General features: G+C 40.4%; 1 protein-coding gene across 1 annotated transcript; it reads left to right on the plus strand.

The window, feature by feature from the left end:
- Positions 1-12,799: 12,799 nt before the first annotated feature.
- On the plus strand, positions 12,800-18,723 carry LOC143119406 (B-cell receptor CD22-like). Its single transcript, XM_076280899.1, has 9 exons — positions 12,800-12,930; positions 15,561-15,627; positions 15,839-16,150; positions 16,250-16,462; positions 16,574-16,873; positions 16,973-17,230; positions 17,903-18,166; positions 18,367-18,448; positions 18,618-18,723. The coding sequence occupies exons 2-9, from the start codon at positions 15,573-15,575 to the stop codon at positions 18,721-18,723; spliced, it is 1,590 nt and encodes a 529-aa protein (XP_076137014.1). The 5' UTR covers positions 12,800-12,930; positions 15,561-15,572.
- The last annotated feature ends 381 nt before the right edge of the window (positions 18,724-19,104 follow it).

Raw genomic sequence — 19,104 nt, forward strand, 5'->3', positions numbered from 1 at the left:
ATTACATAATAATATTTATATTATTAATAATAATAATAATTAAATAGGCCTACAATTATTTGAAATGTGTAGTTTATTGTTAAAAGAGAAAATTTCCACACAAACGTAACGACATTATTAAGACACATGGTTATGTCACTCGGGCAACAACAAATTGCAACTGTCGTCGGGGGAAAGGCCATCCAGTAGGCCTAATCAGGGGCGCCTGCAGGAATTAATGCTATGGTACACACACCCATTTACCCCCCCACCTCCCGCAAAAAAAAATCACTCGTGAACAATATTTGTCCGTTTTAGGTCCGTGCATTGGTCAGCAAAAAAGTAGCCTACATAGCATAACAACATCCACATGCAATAATACAACGACAATGTCTACAATGACCTATTCATTTGGACAACTTGATACAGCCCTATACAGGCTAAAGTTACCTTTAGTTTTGTTCTAGCGTAACGTGACGTCTGGCTTTAGCGCAGTCTAACGTTCTAGCACACCAATTGCCTACCTTGCCCATCTGGAATAACTCCTTTGCTGCCTGCCTCCATCCTTTCTGTTTTCGTTGTTTAAACTTGTGATATCCATGATGAGTATTGAGTTAGTGAATTAGCTCAACATTGTGTGCTGATAACCATATATAGATAGCCGAGTAAAAGAAAACAACAAGTAGCCATTGTGTGTCTGCGTGCGTATTCTCTCTCCTGCTCAAACAAAATGCGTGCACGTTAATTTTGATAACGTGTTCACTAACTTTACGTAATAGATGGTAAATAGCCCAATGGCATGCAGCTAAAGGGATACTGTGCATATTTGGGAAGGTATGGTAGGCCAATTTGGTGTGAATACACGCACACAAGGGAAATGTTCTGTTGTTGAGTAACGTTAGCTTGATGGTACGCACAGTGCGTACGGACGTACACCTGCAGGCGCGCCTGGGCCTAATGTTCGCTAGTCCATTATTAACGTGGAGTCGACAAATATAGGTATTGATATTGTGTTTGGAATGAGCGTTTCAATTAACGATGGATCGTAATTCACCTCTTATTTAAGATGTGGAGTGGAGACTTTGTAATCCATCGCTCTCTCTCCATTCAGTCAGCGAATGTCTGATGTGATGTCACACAGGAAGTGAACCTCAGCCGTCATGGTAACGTGCGCAGGAAAATAATTACTTTTTTTTTTTAGTTAATTAGGCAACGAAAACTTTGAGGAACGAAATAAAACCGGTATTAACCGGTTACCATTATTTTAAATAAGTGTTCCTGTTCCAGAACATAAAAAATAATAACGTTTCCGGTTTCGTTTCTGTTCCCTGTAAAATACAAAAAGTTCCCGGTTTTCGTTTTCGTTCCTTGAACCGGTTCAAAGCCCTGGGCCCACTTCCCCAATAACGACGGAGACACGCTCTTAAGAGGGTTTTCTACGATTCATCTTACGATCGTTCGTTTGGTTTTTCCGACTGTTTCCCGAACATGCTCGTAGCGTGAACGCGCGTGCACTGCTCTTAAGATGCTCTTAAGGGGAGCTGTCCATGTTAATAGTTCTGAAATATCCTCTGATTTGACGGTGATGTCAGGTGACTGCACGTCACAGCTATATGCCTACCATTTAAACTTCGGATCTACACATTAATTCACATCAATACGAAAATAGAAACACTTTAACATCTGCATGTAAGCATCCCAAGTAGGTTATATACCACACAGAGACATGCTTTCTCTGCTTTTTACCTCATAGGCCTAATAAAATATTCACTTAGCAAAGATAATGTCAAACTATTCTGGCAACGTCTCGTTTCATAACTTGATTGCATTTTTGTCCGCTTTTCATCACATTATTATGACCATTAAATGTAGGCTATTTTGCACGCTAAAATCTGATTCATCACAGGTAAACACAATAAAGAATGGGAACGTAAATTGGATTATGTATTCTAAGTTGTAATTCCTCTGTATGTCCTGTTGGTGACCTCAGTGAGAAGTAGCCTAGGCCTACTGTTAAGACGCTCTTAGCCGGTAACGAGTACTCTGGAGCACTCGTAGATCTACGAGTGTTTTCACGATGCTCTTAAGCTACGATGGTTTCGGGAAACAGTCGGCAAATCTTAAGATGTTCGTAAGAGGGACTTTACGACGCTCTTAGGCTTAAGATGCTTTCGGGGAAGTGGGCCCTGGTTGAAATACAACAGGAGTTGAAATACCCTCGTCATCTCAGCTCTCCATCAGAGCATAGCAGCTGTGGAAGTTCTTTTTCAGCATTTATTGGTCTTATTATCAAGTTTTCAAATTAAGGATTTTCTGTAAATTTCTCTGACTGATTTGTCTTAATTTGGCACTGGGCCACTCTAATCTGCTTTGTATTGCATTGGATTTACATTGTGAGAGTTACAGTACATGTCAGTACATACAGTCTATGGTATACAGTACACCATTAGTTTATCCAAGAAGAAGAAAAGAAAAAATCAATAGTGCAGCTTGGATTAAAATATGCTGTTTACCTGCACTATTGATTTTTCTTTTCCTATTTATGAATGTTGTTTTCTTTTTTACATATTAATGTTCAAATTATACTAAAGATATTTGTTTTATTTGCTTTCATCTCTCTGTATCTTAATGTAAACCTAGTCAACTCCATGACTACAAAATTTAAAAATAACAAATAAAATAGATGAAGACAGATAAAAGGAGAATGATAATAATATGAATTAATTAGATAACAATAATAAAGTAAGTATACCAAGTAATACTCTTGGCCCCAGTATAAAAAGTTATTTGAATTACTTCGGGGACCCTGAATTTCCACAGTGGTCTTAGGTGGTACATGCTTTATCTGTGTGTGTGTGTGCATGTTCATGTAGACTAAACCAGAGATGTTATAAGGAACTTTGACTAAACTAAGATCGATCATCCTACTGCTGATGGAGGACATGACATTTCACATCCATGAAAACATTCATCTTTGGAGAAGCTAGCCAGGGAAAGCAGCTGACAGTTTTGTTTAGCACCAATAGAAATGAAAGCATCAGCATTAAAGGGATATTCCACCATTTGGGGAATTACACTCATTTTCCACCTCCCCTTGAGTTAAACAATTGATTTTTACCTTTCTCCAGTTCATTCAGCCGTTCTCTGATTCTGGCGATACCACTTTTATCTCCAGCCTAGCATATATATCATTGAATCAGATGAGACCATTAGCATCTCGCCTGCTAGCATCACTTTTAAAAGTGACTAAGATTTCCGGTAATTTTCCTATTTAAAACTTGTCTCCTCTGAAGTTAGAAAGTGTAATGCGACCAACAGAAAATGAAACTTGGTGGTTTTCTAGGCTGATTTGACATGGAACTATACTCTCATTCCAGCATAATAATAAAAGAACACCATGGGCGCAGCAGCACAATGATATCATGCAGCACCTGAAAATAGTCCCTGTAGGCTAACTTCCAGCAACAAGGTTGAGCTGCAGCAGACAAATTTGTTTGTCACTGGATTATTACGCCTGAATGAGAGTATAGTTCCATGTCAAATCAGCCTAGAAAATAGTTTCATTTCAGCACAAAGCATATTGTTATCACGACTAAAAGAGTATTCCTATCTTACACTCAGATTTTCCGCTATGCATGTCTCTTTTATTGAACAATGCACTCAGGGGTGTGGCAATTAACGACCTAAGGTGTGGTCTGGCGCATTATCTAAAAATCGCTATCTTACACTATTTAAAAAAGCGTTACGCCACTGACCAAGAAAAACCTGGTCTATACTGAAAGGCGCACATGAAGCACAGCTGAAGACGCACTGTCACACTCATGAGATGTAAGCAGCAACTCCTCTGCAGGATAAATGTCCTTAGGGTTTTTATTCAGTCATTCCAACATTATTGGGGTAAGTGCTTTTTTCAGGCTATATTTTTGATGGTAACCCATTGTCAATTAATAGTGAAAGTAATAACTGTGTATAACTGGTTTGTCGTTGAATATGACACCACGGTGAAGTTAGTTTCACTTTGCCAATGAGTTCAAATAATAAAGGCGTGCAGATGCATGTAGGCTATACTCTGCTAGGTTTTAGTAAAGCATGGTTTAGTGGAATTCCTGTTCCATACGGTCTCGCGCGCAAGCAGTTTCTTTCAAATGCGTAGCTGACTATTAAAATACCAATGCACTATTTAAAGTTGCGCTGCTAGTGTTGGGTCAGATTACTTTGTAATCCATTACTGAGTAGAAACTACACGCCAATTTTTGTAATCAGTAACGTAATCCATTGGATTACAAAAATAATGTAATGTAATATGAATACTTTTGGATTACTTTTGGATTACTTCAAAATAAAAAAAAGATACCATCCACCAGGCTTGGAATTTCACCATTCTGGGGGCAAGGCCACTTGGCCTTCAGTTGGGCATATTTGGTGGGGGGCACAAAGGCCACATGTCAGGGCACCAAGGCCAAAGTTAACTATACAGTAGTAGGCTATAAAAATGATCAAAGTTTTATTTAGCCTATTCACTGCTGTAGACCTGCATCACTGTATGAAACACTACAAAAACATGAAACATGACATATTACATAGAACAGTAAATCATCTGATCATCTAATATTTACAGACATCTAGGCTATATATAACATTTATTTTATATTTGGCCTGTTATAAAATCATGTATTGAACAATTTAACCACAGCTCAGCTTTAAGAAACTCAAATAGCCTAAATGCATTTTGTGATCATTAGGCTAAGGCTACTTTCACAAACTCAGTCAGCTGTCCTCTGATTTACCAATATCCAGGCGATATTTGTAACATTTATTTTGTATTTGGCCCCTTATGAAATCATGTGAATCAATTTAAACACATTGTAAAACTAAATGCCCAAATTTGGAGACATCCATGCATGTCGAAATTTACTGCAAATTCAAAACTGGATTACTCTGGAACGGCTAACTGTACAGGGGACTGCTTTACACCTTTGTGTTTGGTAAGGTCTGCTGTTTATTCTGATGTATTCCACCGAGGTGAATGGGTTGGGAGATCATGGGATGCAAAACCTTCAGTAGAATGTATGATTAAATTGAATTATATTATTTACTTTTCTCGCGAACCGTTCAACTCAGCAATTATCGGGTAACATCGTTTAAAAGCTGAGAAAAAGCTCTTTCATGTGATACTTGTGATGTCTGTGTGATGAATAGGCTACTTAGCGAGTAGTTTAACTGAGATGAATGGCTGAATTTGGACGCACTTTCTTTCTTGCGCTGTCACTTTCTCCACTGCGTAAAAGACTAAAATAATTTGCGCTGTGAATGCTAAGATTATTTTGACAGGCCACAGGCTAAATAAAAATTGCTATTAGTAGGACGCAAAGCAGAATATTGAAAGAAGGGGGCACCAAGGCCACCATGGCCTGTAAACCTCTGATTTTCAAAGGGGCCTCATAGAGCCCCATTGTGGACCCGGAAATGTTGAGTACACCAAAGTTTTATGATGGAAATATATAGTATGGGTTCCCAGCATGCAGAAACTGCCGGATGCTAATTTGCATATGTTGGGTAATTTGTGTAATTGAGCTAATTAGCATAAATTAGCATAACCTATATTGATCATATTATAAGAGCTGTTTGGCCAAAAGGGACAAAGTTAGTATGTTTTTAGGGGTTACTGGAGATGCTGAGTCCATATCTGACATTTTCAAGATTCAAAATCACTATTTTAACTTGGTTTGGTCACGTTTTTACTCTCATTAAGCTGAGTTTTTTGGTCCAATATAGACAGATTTTTGGAGGATAGGGCTGTAGCGATATACAGTAGGGCTGTAATGATACACCAACCTAACAATTCGATTCGTATCGCGATTTTTGACCCATGGTTTGATACGAACCTCGATTTTTTTGGAGGGGTCGGGCTAGACATTTCAATAGCCTTCCTTAGAAGACCAGAGGATTACAATCAGGGCTTTGAACCGGTTCAAGGAACGAAAACGAAAACCGGGAACTTTTTGTATTTTACAGGGAACAGAAACGAAACCGGAAACGTTATTATTTTTTATGTTCTGGAACAGGAACACTTATTTAAAATAATGGTAACCGGTTAATACCGGTTTTATTTCGTTCCTCAAAGTTTTCGTTGCCTAATTAACTAAAAAAAAAAAATCATTATTTTCCTGCGCACGTTACGGCTGAGGTTCACTTCCTGTGTGACATCACATCAGACATTCGCTGACTGAATGGAGAGAGAGCAATGGATTACAAAGTCTCCACTCCACATCTTAAATAAGAGGTGAATTACGATCCATCGTTAATTAAAACGCTCATTCCAAACACAATATCAATAGCTATATTTGTCGACTCCACGTTAATAATGGACTAGCGAACATTAGGCCCAGGCGCGCCTGCAGGTGTACGTCCGTAGGCACTGTGCGTACCATCAAGCTACTCAACAGAACATTTCCCTTGAGTGTGTGTATTCACACCAAATTGGCCTACCATACCTTCCCAAATATGCACAGTATCCCTTTAGCTGCATGCCATTGGGCTATTTACCATCTATTACGTAAAGTTAGTGAAAAATTAACGTGCACGCATTTTGTTTGAGCAGGAGAGAGAATACGCACGCAGACACGCAATAGGCTACTTGTTGTTTTCTTTTACTCGGCTATCTATATATGGTTATCAGCACACAATGTTGAGCTAATTCACTAACTCAATACTCATCATGGACATCACAAGTTTAAACAACGAAAACAGAAAGGATGGAGGCAGCAAAGCTAGGAGTTATTCCAGATGGGCAAGGTAGGCAATTGGTGTGCTTGTCAGAACGTTAGACTGCGCTAAAGCCAGACGTCACGTTACGCTAGAACAAAACTAAAGGTAACTTTAGCCTGTATAGGGCTGTATCAAGTTGTCCAAATGAATAGGTCATTGTAGACATTGTCGTTGTATTATTGCATGTGGATGTTGTTATGCTATGTAGGCTACTTTTTTGCTGACCAATGCACGGACCTAAAACGGACAAATATTGTTCACGAGTGATTTTTTTTTGCGGGAGGTGGGGGGGTAAATGGGTGTGTTTACCATAGCATTAATTCCTGCAGGCGCCCCTGAATAGGCCTACTAGATAGCCTTTCCCCCGACGACAGTTGCAATTTGTTGTTGCCCGAGTGACATAACCATGTGTCTTAATAATGTCGTTACGTTTGTTTGGAAATTTTCTCTTTTAACAATAAACTACACATTTGAAATAATTGTAGGCCTATTTAATTATTAGTATTATTAATAATATAATTATTATTATGTAATAATGGTTGTAATATTATAACATTTGGTTTAAGCTGGATGAGAAAGATGTGACAATTCTATAGCAATAAACAGCTGACAGGAACGAAATTAACCGTTCCGGGAACAGTATTTTTTTGTTCTAACCGGTTCGGGAACGTCAATTTATTGGTGGAACTCATAACCGGAAACGTTATAATTCCGTTTCTGTTCGGAACGAACCGATTGGGGAAAAAAATCGGTTCAAAGCCCTGATTACAATATAATATATCTGTATTATTTTATATCCTGATATTAAAAGAGAGAATACTGAATGTCTGATATTTATGACAGCACACTTTATGCAGATTAGCCTATAGCTTAGGCCTACTATTTCTATTACAACTCTACCACATTCAGCTGTCTGGCCTGGAAATATTGTACACAAAGAAGCATAGTTGGCTAGCTTATCATAGTCTACTGATTGGACTGTTAAGTTTCCTCATGTGTGTTTAAGGTAATACTCTTCTCGTAGGGACAAGCCCTTTTGGGAAACATTGGTATTGAGATGATCACTCAACTTGAATGCAAGAGCTTTAACAAATATGTGCAGCATGCTAATGATGCTAAGCAGATTTAATAGTGTAATGATTGATGAGACAGCGTTGTCTAATCAAAAGCTTTATTAAAGGTCGGGAGCAGGGACATCGGCACAAAACATAGCACACGCCAGGGAAGTCAAGAACACTCGCACCTTACACACATAGGGTTGGACGCAGCCGCACCATACAGGCACAAGCACACATAATAACAACCCCAAAGTTCTTCCAGACTCCCCAGCGCGAAACATTATGGGAATCTCAAGCACAGTCCAGCACGCTGACGTTACACAGCTCCCCCAACAAGCCATTGCCGTCCTCGGCACATTCAGTCCAGCATAGTCTCTGGCACTGCCACACAGCAGGTGGGGTGCACACACCGCTAGAGCCCTACTCACCCAGGGGAACCACAACCACCAGCAGCCCAATGCGGGTAGTGCTGGCAGTCACCTGGCCTGTCGCCGCTCGTCCCCAGCTCCCTTCAGAGAACTCCCTCAGGTCGCACTTTCGCAGTGTGCACCACCACAACGTTGCTCCAACACCTCCAGGTGTTGGAGGAACGTTGTGGTGGTGCACACTGCGAAAGTAGCCTAGCCTCCACTGGCAGAGACTCCCCACCACTGAACACCATAACTGGCACCGCACCTCCAACGCTCTGCTCCGTTGTCCCGCCAGTCGAGGCAGCAGACTCCAGCTCCATCGTAGCTGGACCACGCTGCGCAATCGGGCTACAGCTACCAACGTTGGCGTCCCTCCTCTGCTGCCTCATCGCAAAGCGGTCCTCCGCTGCTCCCGGCCGCTGCACTCCGCCACGGTTGCGCCAAAACAAACTTTTTTTCCCCTTATTTTTCTAAAGAGCGCCGGCGAACAGGCCAACAAGAACAGGCGCCCGCACAGCATGGTGCCTCCCACACGCACACAAAGGCTTAGAGTTCCGTTTTTCAGAGGGCCCTTCCGCCGGAGCTGCCCAACTGTCGTGCCTCAAACGGCTCCGCCAACCGTCCGTCCTCAAGGCACCACCTCTGCTCTGCTCCGCAGACAGGGCCACCGCCAACTCCAGCCTAAAGCTGCCTGGCGGGGCCAGGGGCTCAAGGTCTTCTCACGGTGGAGTCAGCGCCCAGGTCGGCGTCACCACCTCATCTTCCAAGGCCGCTCTCCCAGTCGCGTGAAGCCCTTCTCCGCCGTGTCCACTGCATCGAGATCCTCTTCAGGCTAGCACTCCTCCCGTAGCCAGGCCCAGGCGATGGCTGGTGTCCTCCCGCGGCTTCTACTGAAGGCCTCTGTAAGCTTTTTAGTGCCCCTTACAAGGGCTCTCTTCGGATCCTTTTGCTTGGGCCTCCACCTAGCGGTGAGCATGGACGGATTATGAACTTTCGGGCCCCTGGGCCCAGATGTATTAAGGGCCCCCCACTAATTGTCACATGTGGAAGGGGGGTTTGGGGGTCCTTCCTCAGAATTTTTTAAAATGTTTGATTTCCTGTATACTGGTGCATTTTGGGGATGGACTAAATTCAATCAGATTCATACACCATACATCCTGATGTGTTGATATTGAGGCAATGATTTCATGTAAAGGCTTGGGCTTCAGGGCCCCCTGACCCCGGTAGGCCCGTGCAGTAATCCATCCCTGGTGGTGAGGCCTCCCACTCCCGGCTCCTCCAGCACTGAAGACACTGTCTCCTACAGAACGCAACTTACTCCTCCATGGAAAACGTGCCCATCTACAGGTGCTGCTTTGGAAAGCAGCAGACCGCCCTGATCCACCGGCTGTGTATATCACCGCGTTTGGATGGAGTAAGAAGACAGGTATGAAGAAAGAAGAGGAACTCGCCCACCCTCGATTCAAGTCCTGTTGCTCCTGCTGATTTGTTAGATGTTATCAGCAGTAACTGCAAAGCTGGGTTAAAACTGTGTATACATGTATCTGGAAAGTGCAGCTGTGCAGCTGCAGGCCTGGGCCCACTTCCCCGATAACGACGGAGACACGCTCTTAAGAGGGTTTTCTACGATTCATCTTACGATCGTTCGTTTGGTTTTTCCGACTGTTTCCCGAACATGCTCGTAGCGTGAACGCGCGTGCACTGCTCTTAAGATGCTCTTAAGGGGAGCTGTCCACGTTAATAGTTCTGAAATATCCTCTGATTTGACGGTGATGTCAGGTGACTGCACGTCACAGCTATAGGCCTACCATTTAAACTTCGGATCTACACATTAATTCACATCAATACGAAAATAGAAACACTTTGACATCTGCATGTAAGCATCCCAAGTAGGTTATATACCACACAGAGACATAAATAATTGTAATTATTTTAAGATTAGATTGTTGCACCATGCAATAATTTTTCGCAGTGCCACTTAAGAACACGTTTGAAGATAAGAAAGAAGTCGAGTAAGAAAGAGAGGAAATGTGCTTAGATTTTGATGCAGTAGGCTACAGACTAAACCACATGTTGCTTTCTCTGCTTTTTACCTCATAGGCCTAATAAAATATTCACTTAGCAAAGATAATGTCAAACTATTCTGGCAACGTCTCGTTTCATAACTTTATTGCATTTTTGTCCGCTTTTCATCACATTATTATGACCATTAAATGTAGGCTATTTTGCACGCTAAAATCTGATTCATCACAGGTAAACACAACAAAGAATGGGAACGTAAATTGGATTATGTATTCTAAGTTGTAATTCCTCTGTATGTCCTGTTGGTGACCTCAGTGAGAAGTACTGTTAAGACGCTCTTAGCCGGTAACGAGTACTCTGGAGCACTCGTAGATCTACGAGTGTTTTCACGACGCTCTTAAGCTACGATGGTTTCGGGAAACAGTCGGCAAATCTTAAGACGTTCGTAAGAGGGACTTTACGACGCTCTTAGGCTTAAGATGCTTTCGGGGAAGTGGGCCCTGGCCTGTACTAATTATTGTTTCTGCAAAGGCACTGATGTTACATGTTGCAATATATATTAGGGCTGTCAAAATAACTGATTAATTTCGATTAATTAATTTGAGAAAAAATGACTGATTAAAAAAATTAGTGCAGATTAATCGATTCCGTATGACCTTTGACCCCGAGCCGTTCTAGTCAGTAAAAAATGGACTGTAAAATGAAGGGGAGAGAAGAAAACGTGCTGCTTGGATCATTGATTGGAACATTTACTTTTAAAAAACGGCCTGATGGTGTTGATAAAAAATAAAGTGTTGAAAATAAAGTCCTCTGCAATGTCTGCAGCAAGGAATTTGCATATCACCGAAGTTCATCAACTCTATAGTCGCACATCAATGCAAAGAAATAAGTGTTGACATTGAGGGAAGTATTAATTTATTTTCATTGTGTCCCCTAGGTTATATCTGTGGCCTGAAATGCCTTGTATGTAAAAAAAACTTCTTCCCGAAGCACTTTATTTTGAATTTATTTGAATTTGAAGCACTTTGAATTTATTTCCTCAGCATATTAGGTCATATCATAGATTATTATGCCAATTATTTGAACAGTGAAAATAATAATAAAAGAGTTTTTGAACTTTAATGTCACTAATGCTGATTATTCAATTATTCATTTAAATTTAAATATTTAAAATACTTTCACAGCAAAAATTATATATGCGATTAATTTAGATTAATTAATCACAGAGTATGTAATTAATTAGATTATTTTTTTTAATCGATTGACAGCCCTAATATATATATATACAGGGATGAAGAGTCTGGAGAAGATGGCGACAGGACAACGGATGAGGACAGGAGGAGTAGTGGAGGCTAGTTCTTCCTTTTGTTACTCAATTTTGAGTCACAGCAGAGGGCCAGTGAATAGCTATTTCCAAAATTATTGTGGAATTCAGAAATAACTTGAAATTATTCCTGAACACTGATCATTTTTATCCTCCAAAAATCCGTCTAAATCGCCCCCAAAAACTCAGCAAAATCAGCTTAATATGAGTAAGAACGTGACCAAACCATGTTTAAATAGTGATTTTGAGTCTTGAAAATGTCAGATATGGACTCAGCATCTCCAGTAACCCCTAAAAACATACTAACATTGTTCATTTTGGCCAAGCAGCTCCTATAATATGATCAATATAGACGATTATGCTAATTTATGCTATAGGATAAACCCCTTCAGATGAAGAGAGAGATTTCATTTGCCGTTCAGGGGTGCGTTTCCCAAAACCAAAGTTGCTATAGTTATAACTCAGTAAGCAACTTTGTTGGTTGCAATGCAATTTCCCATTGCCAACCAACTAAGTTGGTTAGCAACTACATGTATTGTTTTGGGAAACGCACCCCAGATTAGAAATGGTTTGTTGTCCATTCCTGAATATCATGCCACTAATGATTACTGATAATATTTTCACTTTGGTGTAATCAGAGAAGCCTAAAGTGAAAGAGAGAGAGAAAGAGAGAGAGAGAGAGAGAGAGCAGATGTCAATTGGGCAGGGTGGCAATGGGTGAGCAATGAGGAAGGAGCAAATATTGGTAGTTAAAGTGATACTGCAATTCAAAATGGACTTATTCAGTTAAAAAGTGTCATAGCGTGCAGTCATTTTGGTTTGAATAGTGTTTACATGGAACCATGGTAATAGCCACACATAGATAGAAGCCTAACCACAAGGGCAGGCCCAAGTTTTTAAATGAAAAGTACCATCTAAAAACAGTTTTCAGGTAAATGGCAGACATGGCATCTAATGACTAATGTTTGTCAATACAATTTGACTAATGACTGAAATGACCTACAGTATTAAGGCCCAATACCATTACGGCCTTGACACATACATCCAGCATAACAAACACAACATGAAAGCAGTCTTGGTCTAAGGTGTTAAGCTGTGGACAAAACTAGAGCCAACAATAGATTCAGCCAACAAACTGAAAGGTGGTCAATGTTTACCAGCCGCTCTCCCCTAACATGACTGACATTCACACTCTCACAGCTCAACAGGAAGATGAGGAGGAACATGAGGGTGTCAAGGAAGTGAAAAAGCAGAAGATTCAACTGTTTATTTAAGGCATTAAGTGAGGACATGTACTTCACTCAACTAGTACACTGACAGGAGCACAGAAAGATCAGCAACGCTCTCTATTGAGGACAGGAAATGACCCGTAAGTATCCTATAATTAGCTGTATCTAATGCATGCTATGTGGATTTAGTTGGAATGAAGACTATAATCATGAGATGATGGTATTCTTATACATCTTGATGATGGCATTCTTATGCATCTTATATATCATTGTAAGAGCAATTTGTCAGTTGAAATTGGTAATTTCTGAGTAATTGATGTCTTTAGGCGCACCTATAGGAATGGTTCTGTTCTCAAATGTAGCCATAACACGAGACAGACGTGCCCAGAGTGAGTAGAACCTCATGGTCTCTATTTGTCTGTTTTTCAATCATTCAGCGTGGAGTGTGTAGTCTAATTGGTCAGGCCAACAATTGGACACCAGTTCAAATCAGCTAGTCACTTGATAATGCCAGTTGTGCCCTTGGATGAGGCACTTCATCTGCATTGTCTCGGTCACCCGTCTGTACATAACTGCTTTAGCTGGGGGTTAACCTTTATTCTGTGGTATTCTGGCAAGTAATATCTGTCAGACAATACTGTTCGACAATCAAACGGCTTTTCACGCTTTTTTGATGATATTATCTTACAGTCTTGCAATTGCACAGTTACTGTTTTCATTGTATACATTTTTTATATATAATGCATATCATTGTAAGGGCAATTTCTCAGTTCATTTTTGAGTATTTGATCTTGAAGAGCACTTGAATGTTCTATTCTCTGTCAGAATGCAAAGAGTAGGTGATGATTCCAGAAGCTTGAGAGTTCTGTGAGACTTCAAATGAAGCAATACCACGTGAGCCAAAGGGCCCAGAGTGAGTTGGAGTTGCCCTCATCATGATCTTTATTCATTCAGTGTGAAGTGTGCAGTCTTAGGTTAGGCCAACCATGTTGAACCATACTGCATGGTTGAAATCCCAGCTATAGTCACTCCATGTAGTGTATTGTGCCCTTGGACGAGGCATTTCATGTGCACTGTCTCACTCATCTGTACATTGGTGCTGGCTTTGTGGGGGTTAGTTGCATTCAGGGGGAGTCTACTCTTACCTGCTTAGCAACACAGAAACCAGGTTTAAGTATTGTCCCTATATTAGCCTCCTTGGCGAGGAAAGAATTAGGCAACTTTATTTATGCATGACTTTAGCAACCTCATCCAGACACAATTTAGATCAACATGCAGTATCAATATCTGTCAGAAAATATTGTAGTCTTGAAGGGTTACAATAAAACATATTGATCTCTGGTTGGCTATTTAACTAGTATCTAAAACAGGAAGTATTCTATGTGAGTATTAACTGCACCCTGGCAACCACACAATGTCACACATTGACCGTGAGACACAAAATTGACAGATATCACATGACCTCAGCTCACACGTCTCTTTTCTCACCTTTTGCTTCCTCTGATGTCATGTCATAATTTGATTCTAAAGTATGAGTCGAACTGATATCAATTTTGTGCATGTAGTTTGCAGCTTACAGTACACATTCTGATAGTAGTATCACAGAACAGAGCTATTTTGGCCTGATGTATTGACACCTTAGTTTACAGCCTGTAGTTCTATAGATTATAGCCTGTCAGAGACTGACTGAAACAAAGGAACCAAAAACAATTTAAATGCATGTAATATTGACCATTATACTATGCCTAAATATGATAATGGATCAATTACCTTTTCATGAACATGAACACCTGAAAAAGCCCTATTATCAAATAACACTATTGGACTAATTATGCAGACTTTCAAAATTCATGATTATTCAGATTTTCATTTCAAAATGAAACAGCCAAGACCAGAGAGAGAAAGAAACATGCAGTTTTGTAATGCAAGAGGGACACGACAGAGAGAAGGGACTTCACATGAGGTCAAGAAAAGAAGAACGTTTGGGGTCACACACACTGGCTGAAGAAATGTATAGCAAGTGCCTCATTGGCACACCTGAAACCCATGCTAAAATTATGCTCAGACTCTCTGTTCCCAACACCCTGATGAAGGCTGGTGAGCCGACACGCGTTGGTTTTTTTTAATGGATTAGCCTTAAATAATAAATGTTAAAAAAAAATTGCATCCTACTGAGTGCCTGGACCTGGAATCTTTTTCCAAACTGATTTAACAACTGCACTTTTATTGATACCTGAAATACACAACTAAATAACTAAATGACTTATTAATGTTTTCAAAAATGGATGTATAGCGTTTTGGAAAAGATCTCTTCATATTGACAAAGTTAAATTATTCTTGACATACATAAACTTAGTCAAAGAGTCAAAATGACTAAGATGACAAAGTCTAAGCTGAGTCAACAATTAGGAAATTATTGTGATAAAATGTCAGCAGAAACTGTTGTCTGTAATGTTATGATGTATTTGACATGGTGTTTTGCATAACTGACAAAGCTACTTAATTTCTGTAGAATTAGTTATTTATCCTATTGTGGTATGACATCCAACAAGTTACATATATTTCAAGCATTTATTTATTGTTTATTTCTATATTTAGTTTACAATAATACCAAAGGTTCTTCGGATATCTGAGAATTAATGCCAAAAAATTCAATGCAAGTCACCAACTCAGTCAGTGCTGAATTGGTGCCCTTTCTGTTATTGCGATACATAGCACCAGCACAATAACATTATAATGATATACTGGATGGTCCTCTTTCTGATTGCAGACAGAACAAGATATGCTCTTAAAAGGCATAAAGGGATTTTTGGTGCATTTTCTCCTGAGTCTAACAGGTATGATGCAGAGTTACATACTGTCAATTTACCACTAATGCATGTATGGACATGTGTGATATATATTCAGGAAATATATTACATATTAATATATAATATGTAACTTCCTAGTGAATTAACAAAATCCAGGTCCAAAGGTCCAGTTTAATTATTTTTAAATGTAGTGCATATTTATCTCATCTCCAGAGCATTTGTTTTGGTTGTGTTTCAGCGGTGCAGTGTGAATGGAGTGTGACCTACTCCTCTACACATGTCTGTGGTCTTAAAGGAGCATCAGTGGTCCTGCTCTGCACATACCAGTATCCATGGGAGGTGGGTGGTGGAGACACATATCAGAGAGGAGAGTGGTATGAAGAGAAGAGCCAGAGATACATAAAACACAGTAACTCTAATTATCCTGACTGCAGTCTGAACATAGACACACTTTCAGATGAAGACTCTGGTGTTTATCAGTTTCGGTTTTATACAGTCTTACACTTGAAATGGATAACAAGCAAACCTGGGATTACATTGTCTGTTACAGGTAATGTGTAGGGATTAGAAATCATTGTGTCATTTTATCTTTATTTATTTTTGGTTACTATACTGTCTGTCAATCTCACTCCTGCCTAACCATGAACAGATCTGAGAGTAGAGGAAGCTGTTACACAGAAACAGAATCAGACTGAAGCTACCTGCAGCACCTCCTGCAGTTTGGGCTCTGAACTTCAGTATGTCTGGTACAAGACTGGACAACCTTTACCAAACAGAACCACAGCCTCCATACTAGTCTATGAAATAGCAAGTTACTCCTGTGCAGTGAGAGGTCATGAAGCTCTACGCTCCCCAGCAGTGTGTGAGTACAGATCACCTCCAGTGATTTACATTTGAACTTCTTTTCAGTTATGTGCATTCAGCCTGTAGCTTTTCTCATTGATGTGGGTTTTGGTGCTGTGTGTGATTATAGGTGTTCCAGATAAAGAGTGCTGGGGTGTTACCTACTCCAATGAGAATATCTGTGTATTAATGGGCTCATCAGTGGACATTCCATGCACTTACTTGCATCCAAGAGAGGACCTCATCAAAGAAATGGTTTGGTTTCACAAACAAAAATCTATGCATCGTCATGCTGGTGAAAAAGAAAATAGCTGTACCCTGAGACTGAAAAACATCAGTGAGAGTCACCCTGGAGAATATACCTTCAGGTTTACAACCGGACGAGGACAGAATTACACTGGATCACCTGGAGTCAAAATTTTTGTTACAGGTAACAATTAACTGAAGTTTAATAATTTTAATGAAGTTTGTCTACATATAGTTTGTCTACAGTACTGTACATCATTTCAATGCATAGTGTATTTTCTAGATCTACAGGTGTGGGCACCTCTTGATATAGTGAAAGAGAGGGACAAAGTCACCCTCACCTGTAATACTACCTGTACTCTGAGTAACGATCCCACCTTCATCTGGTACAAGAATGGACAGTCTTTGACCTACAAACACTCAACCAGAGACAACAAGCTGCATCTAGACCCAGTCAGCAGTGAGGATGCAGGCAGTTACTCCTGTGCTGTAAAAGGATATGAGAGTCTCTCTTCAACAGCTGTCTCTCTCAATGTCCGATGTAAGTAAACTTGCCTGAACTAACTCCCACTTAAAGTTGTAGTCTGTTAAGGTTGTTGAAATCAGAGCTCAACTGCTAATGAAATTACACCTCATCCCTTCAAGCCCATGAAGGAGTCTCTCTTCGACACCTGTCTCTATACTTGTCCGTTGTCACACCTAAGTAGCAGTCTGTGATCTAATGAAAGTTTGTTGATATTGGAGCTCAACTGCCAATCAAATTACCTTTGAGCCCCTGAAGGACTCTGTTGATTGGCTAGAATTGTTTATGGGTTGGTTCCCCTTCCAGCCTCGTTCACATACACAGCGGTTCACTCACCCGTCGCTTGTCGCCTCAAAAGTTGAGGTAATTTAACTTTGTTATGTCACCAATTATTCTATCGCCTGTAATCACTGAAGTACGTTGGTTTCTTGTTCCTAATCGCTTACAGTCTGAATGTGGATTTAAAGACCCAGGGCTGTATGTGAAAATACATCTAAAGGATCATGAGGAGTTAACTGAATCACAGACTGCTACTTTAACACAGACATAATGCAGATCATAAACACTGGTGACAGATTGACTATGACAAGCATGTGATGTATGACTTTTCTTATACTGTTTCCCATGCCTGCTTTTGCAATTAAAAAAATACTAAAATAAAACCTATAACTTGGATACCTCTCATAACAGACCAGCCAAAGAATGTCCTTGCGTCCATCACTGCCTCTAGTACAATAGAGGAGGCCAGTGTAGTGACTCTGACCTGCAGCAGTGATGCCAACCCACCAGTGCACACCTACACCTGGTATATGAAGAGTGGAGCTGAATCTCTTATGAGGGGCACAGGGGAGAGTATCAGCTTCAATCTGACCTCTGATACCAGTGGACTTTACTACTGCGAGGCACAGAATGAACTTGGCTCTCAGATTTCTATTGAAGTTGCTGTTCAAACAGGTTAGTGTTTATGTGGTTTGTGGAAATACTAAAATGTCTTTGTGGCCACTACACTTGGAATTGTTACTGCTACAATTCCGCAGTTTACTTACAAAAGTCTGAAGAAGACATGAGTATGCTACAGTATATCCAGTCAGCTGCTCTTGTGAAGTATCTGTCAAAACAGTTGATCATTTTGCTTCATAAAAATGTCTCTTTAGATGCTGATGTCCTCCTGCCAGCCATTGTCACCACATTCATCATTCTCTCCGTCCTGCTGATACTTGGAATTGTGCACTTGAGGTGATGCAACCAATTCCTCTGAGATAATTTAATGCCAATCCAGGCATGATATGTATATATTTTACAGCACATTTTTACTGAATATGACATATGCAGTTATATATAGGTTATATATTTACCTCTGTATCATTAACTAAACATACATATGACTGTCCTGCCTACAAATTAGGAAGAAGAATGCTGAAAGTACTACAGACAGAAGACCCACAAATGATAACATACAGGTGAGGAAGTCACAGCAAGAGCCACGACCTCTGACCCCACACAGAGAGTGATGTCATGTGATCCAGACGACGTTCAGTATGCCAATGTTCAGATAAATCACTTCAAAACACAGGAAGTGCCTCTATACTCCACTGTTAACATGCCACGAACATCCACACTGGACGACAACGCCGTCTACACTTCAGTTTAGCTCCCCAAAGGGAGTGCTGCCACCAGGTGGGCATTTCTGCTCATTACAACAAATCTTGCTGCCTAATCGACAGGCTATGCAGGCCTTGTTTAGGTGTCATGCTGACATGCAAGCTGTCTTAATGTGCAGTGGTCCTCTCTCATGCTTAGCAGAGGGTGGCCCTGTGGTGCTGGAATGCCTCTGCACTCAATTGGATAGACCTATCTAATCAGATCAACAAAATAGCTTACCGTGAACCCTG

This window comes from Alosa pseudoharengus, unplaced genomic scaffold, assembly GCF_046254945.1.
Source record: "Alosa pseudoharengus isolate Yale_2024_CS ecotype anadromous, Long Island Sound unplaced genomic scaffold, YU_APseudo_1.1 YU_APseudo_1.1_scf_1, whole genome shotgun sequence".
NCBI lineage: Eukaryota > Metazoa > Chordata > Actinopteri > Clupeiformes > Clupeidae > Alosa > Alosa pseudoharengus.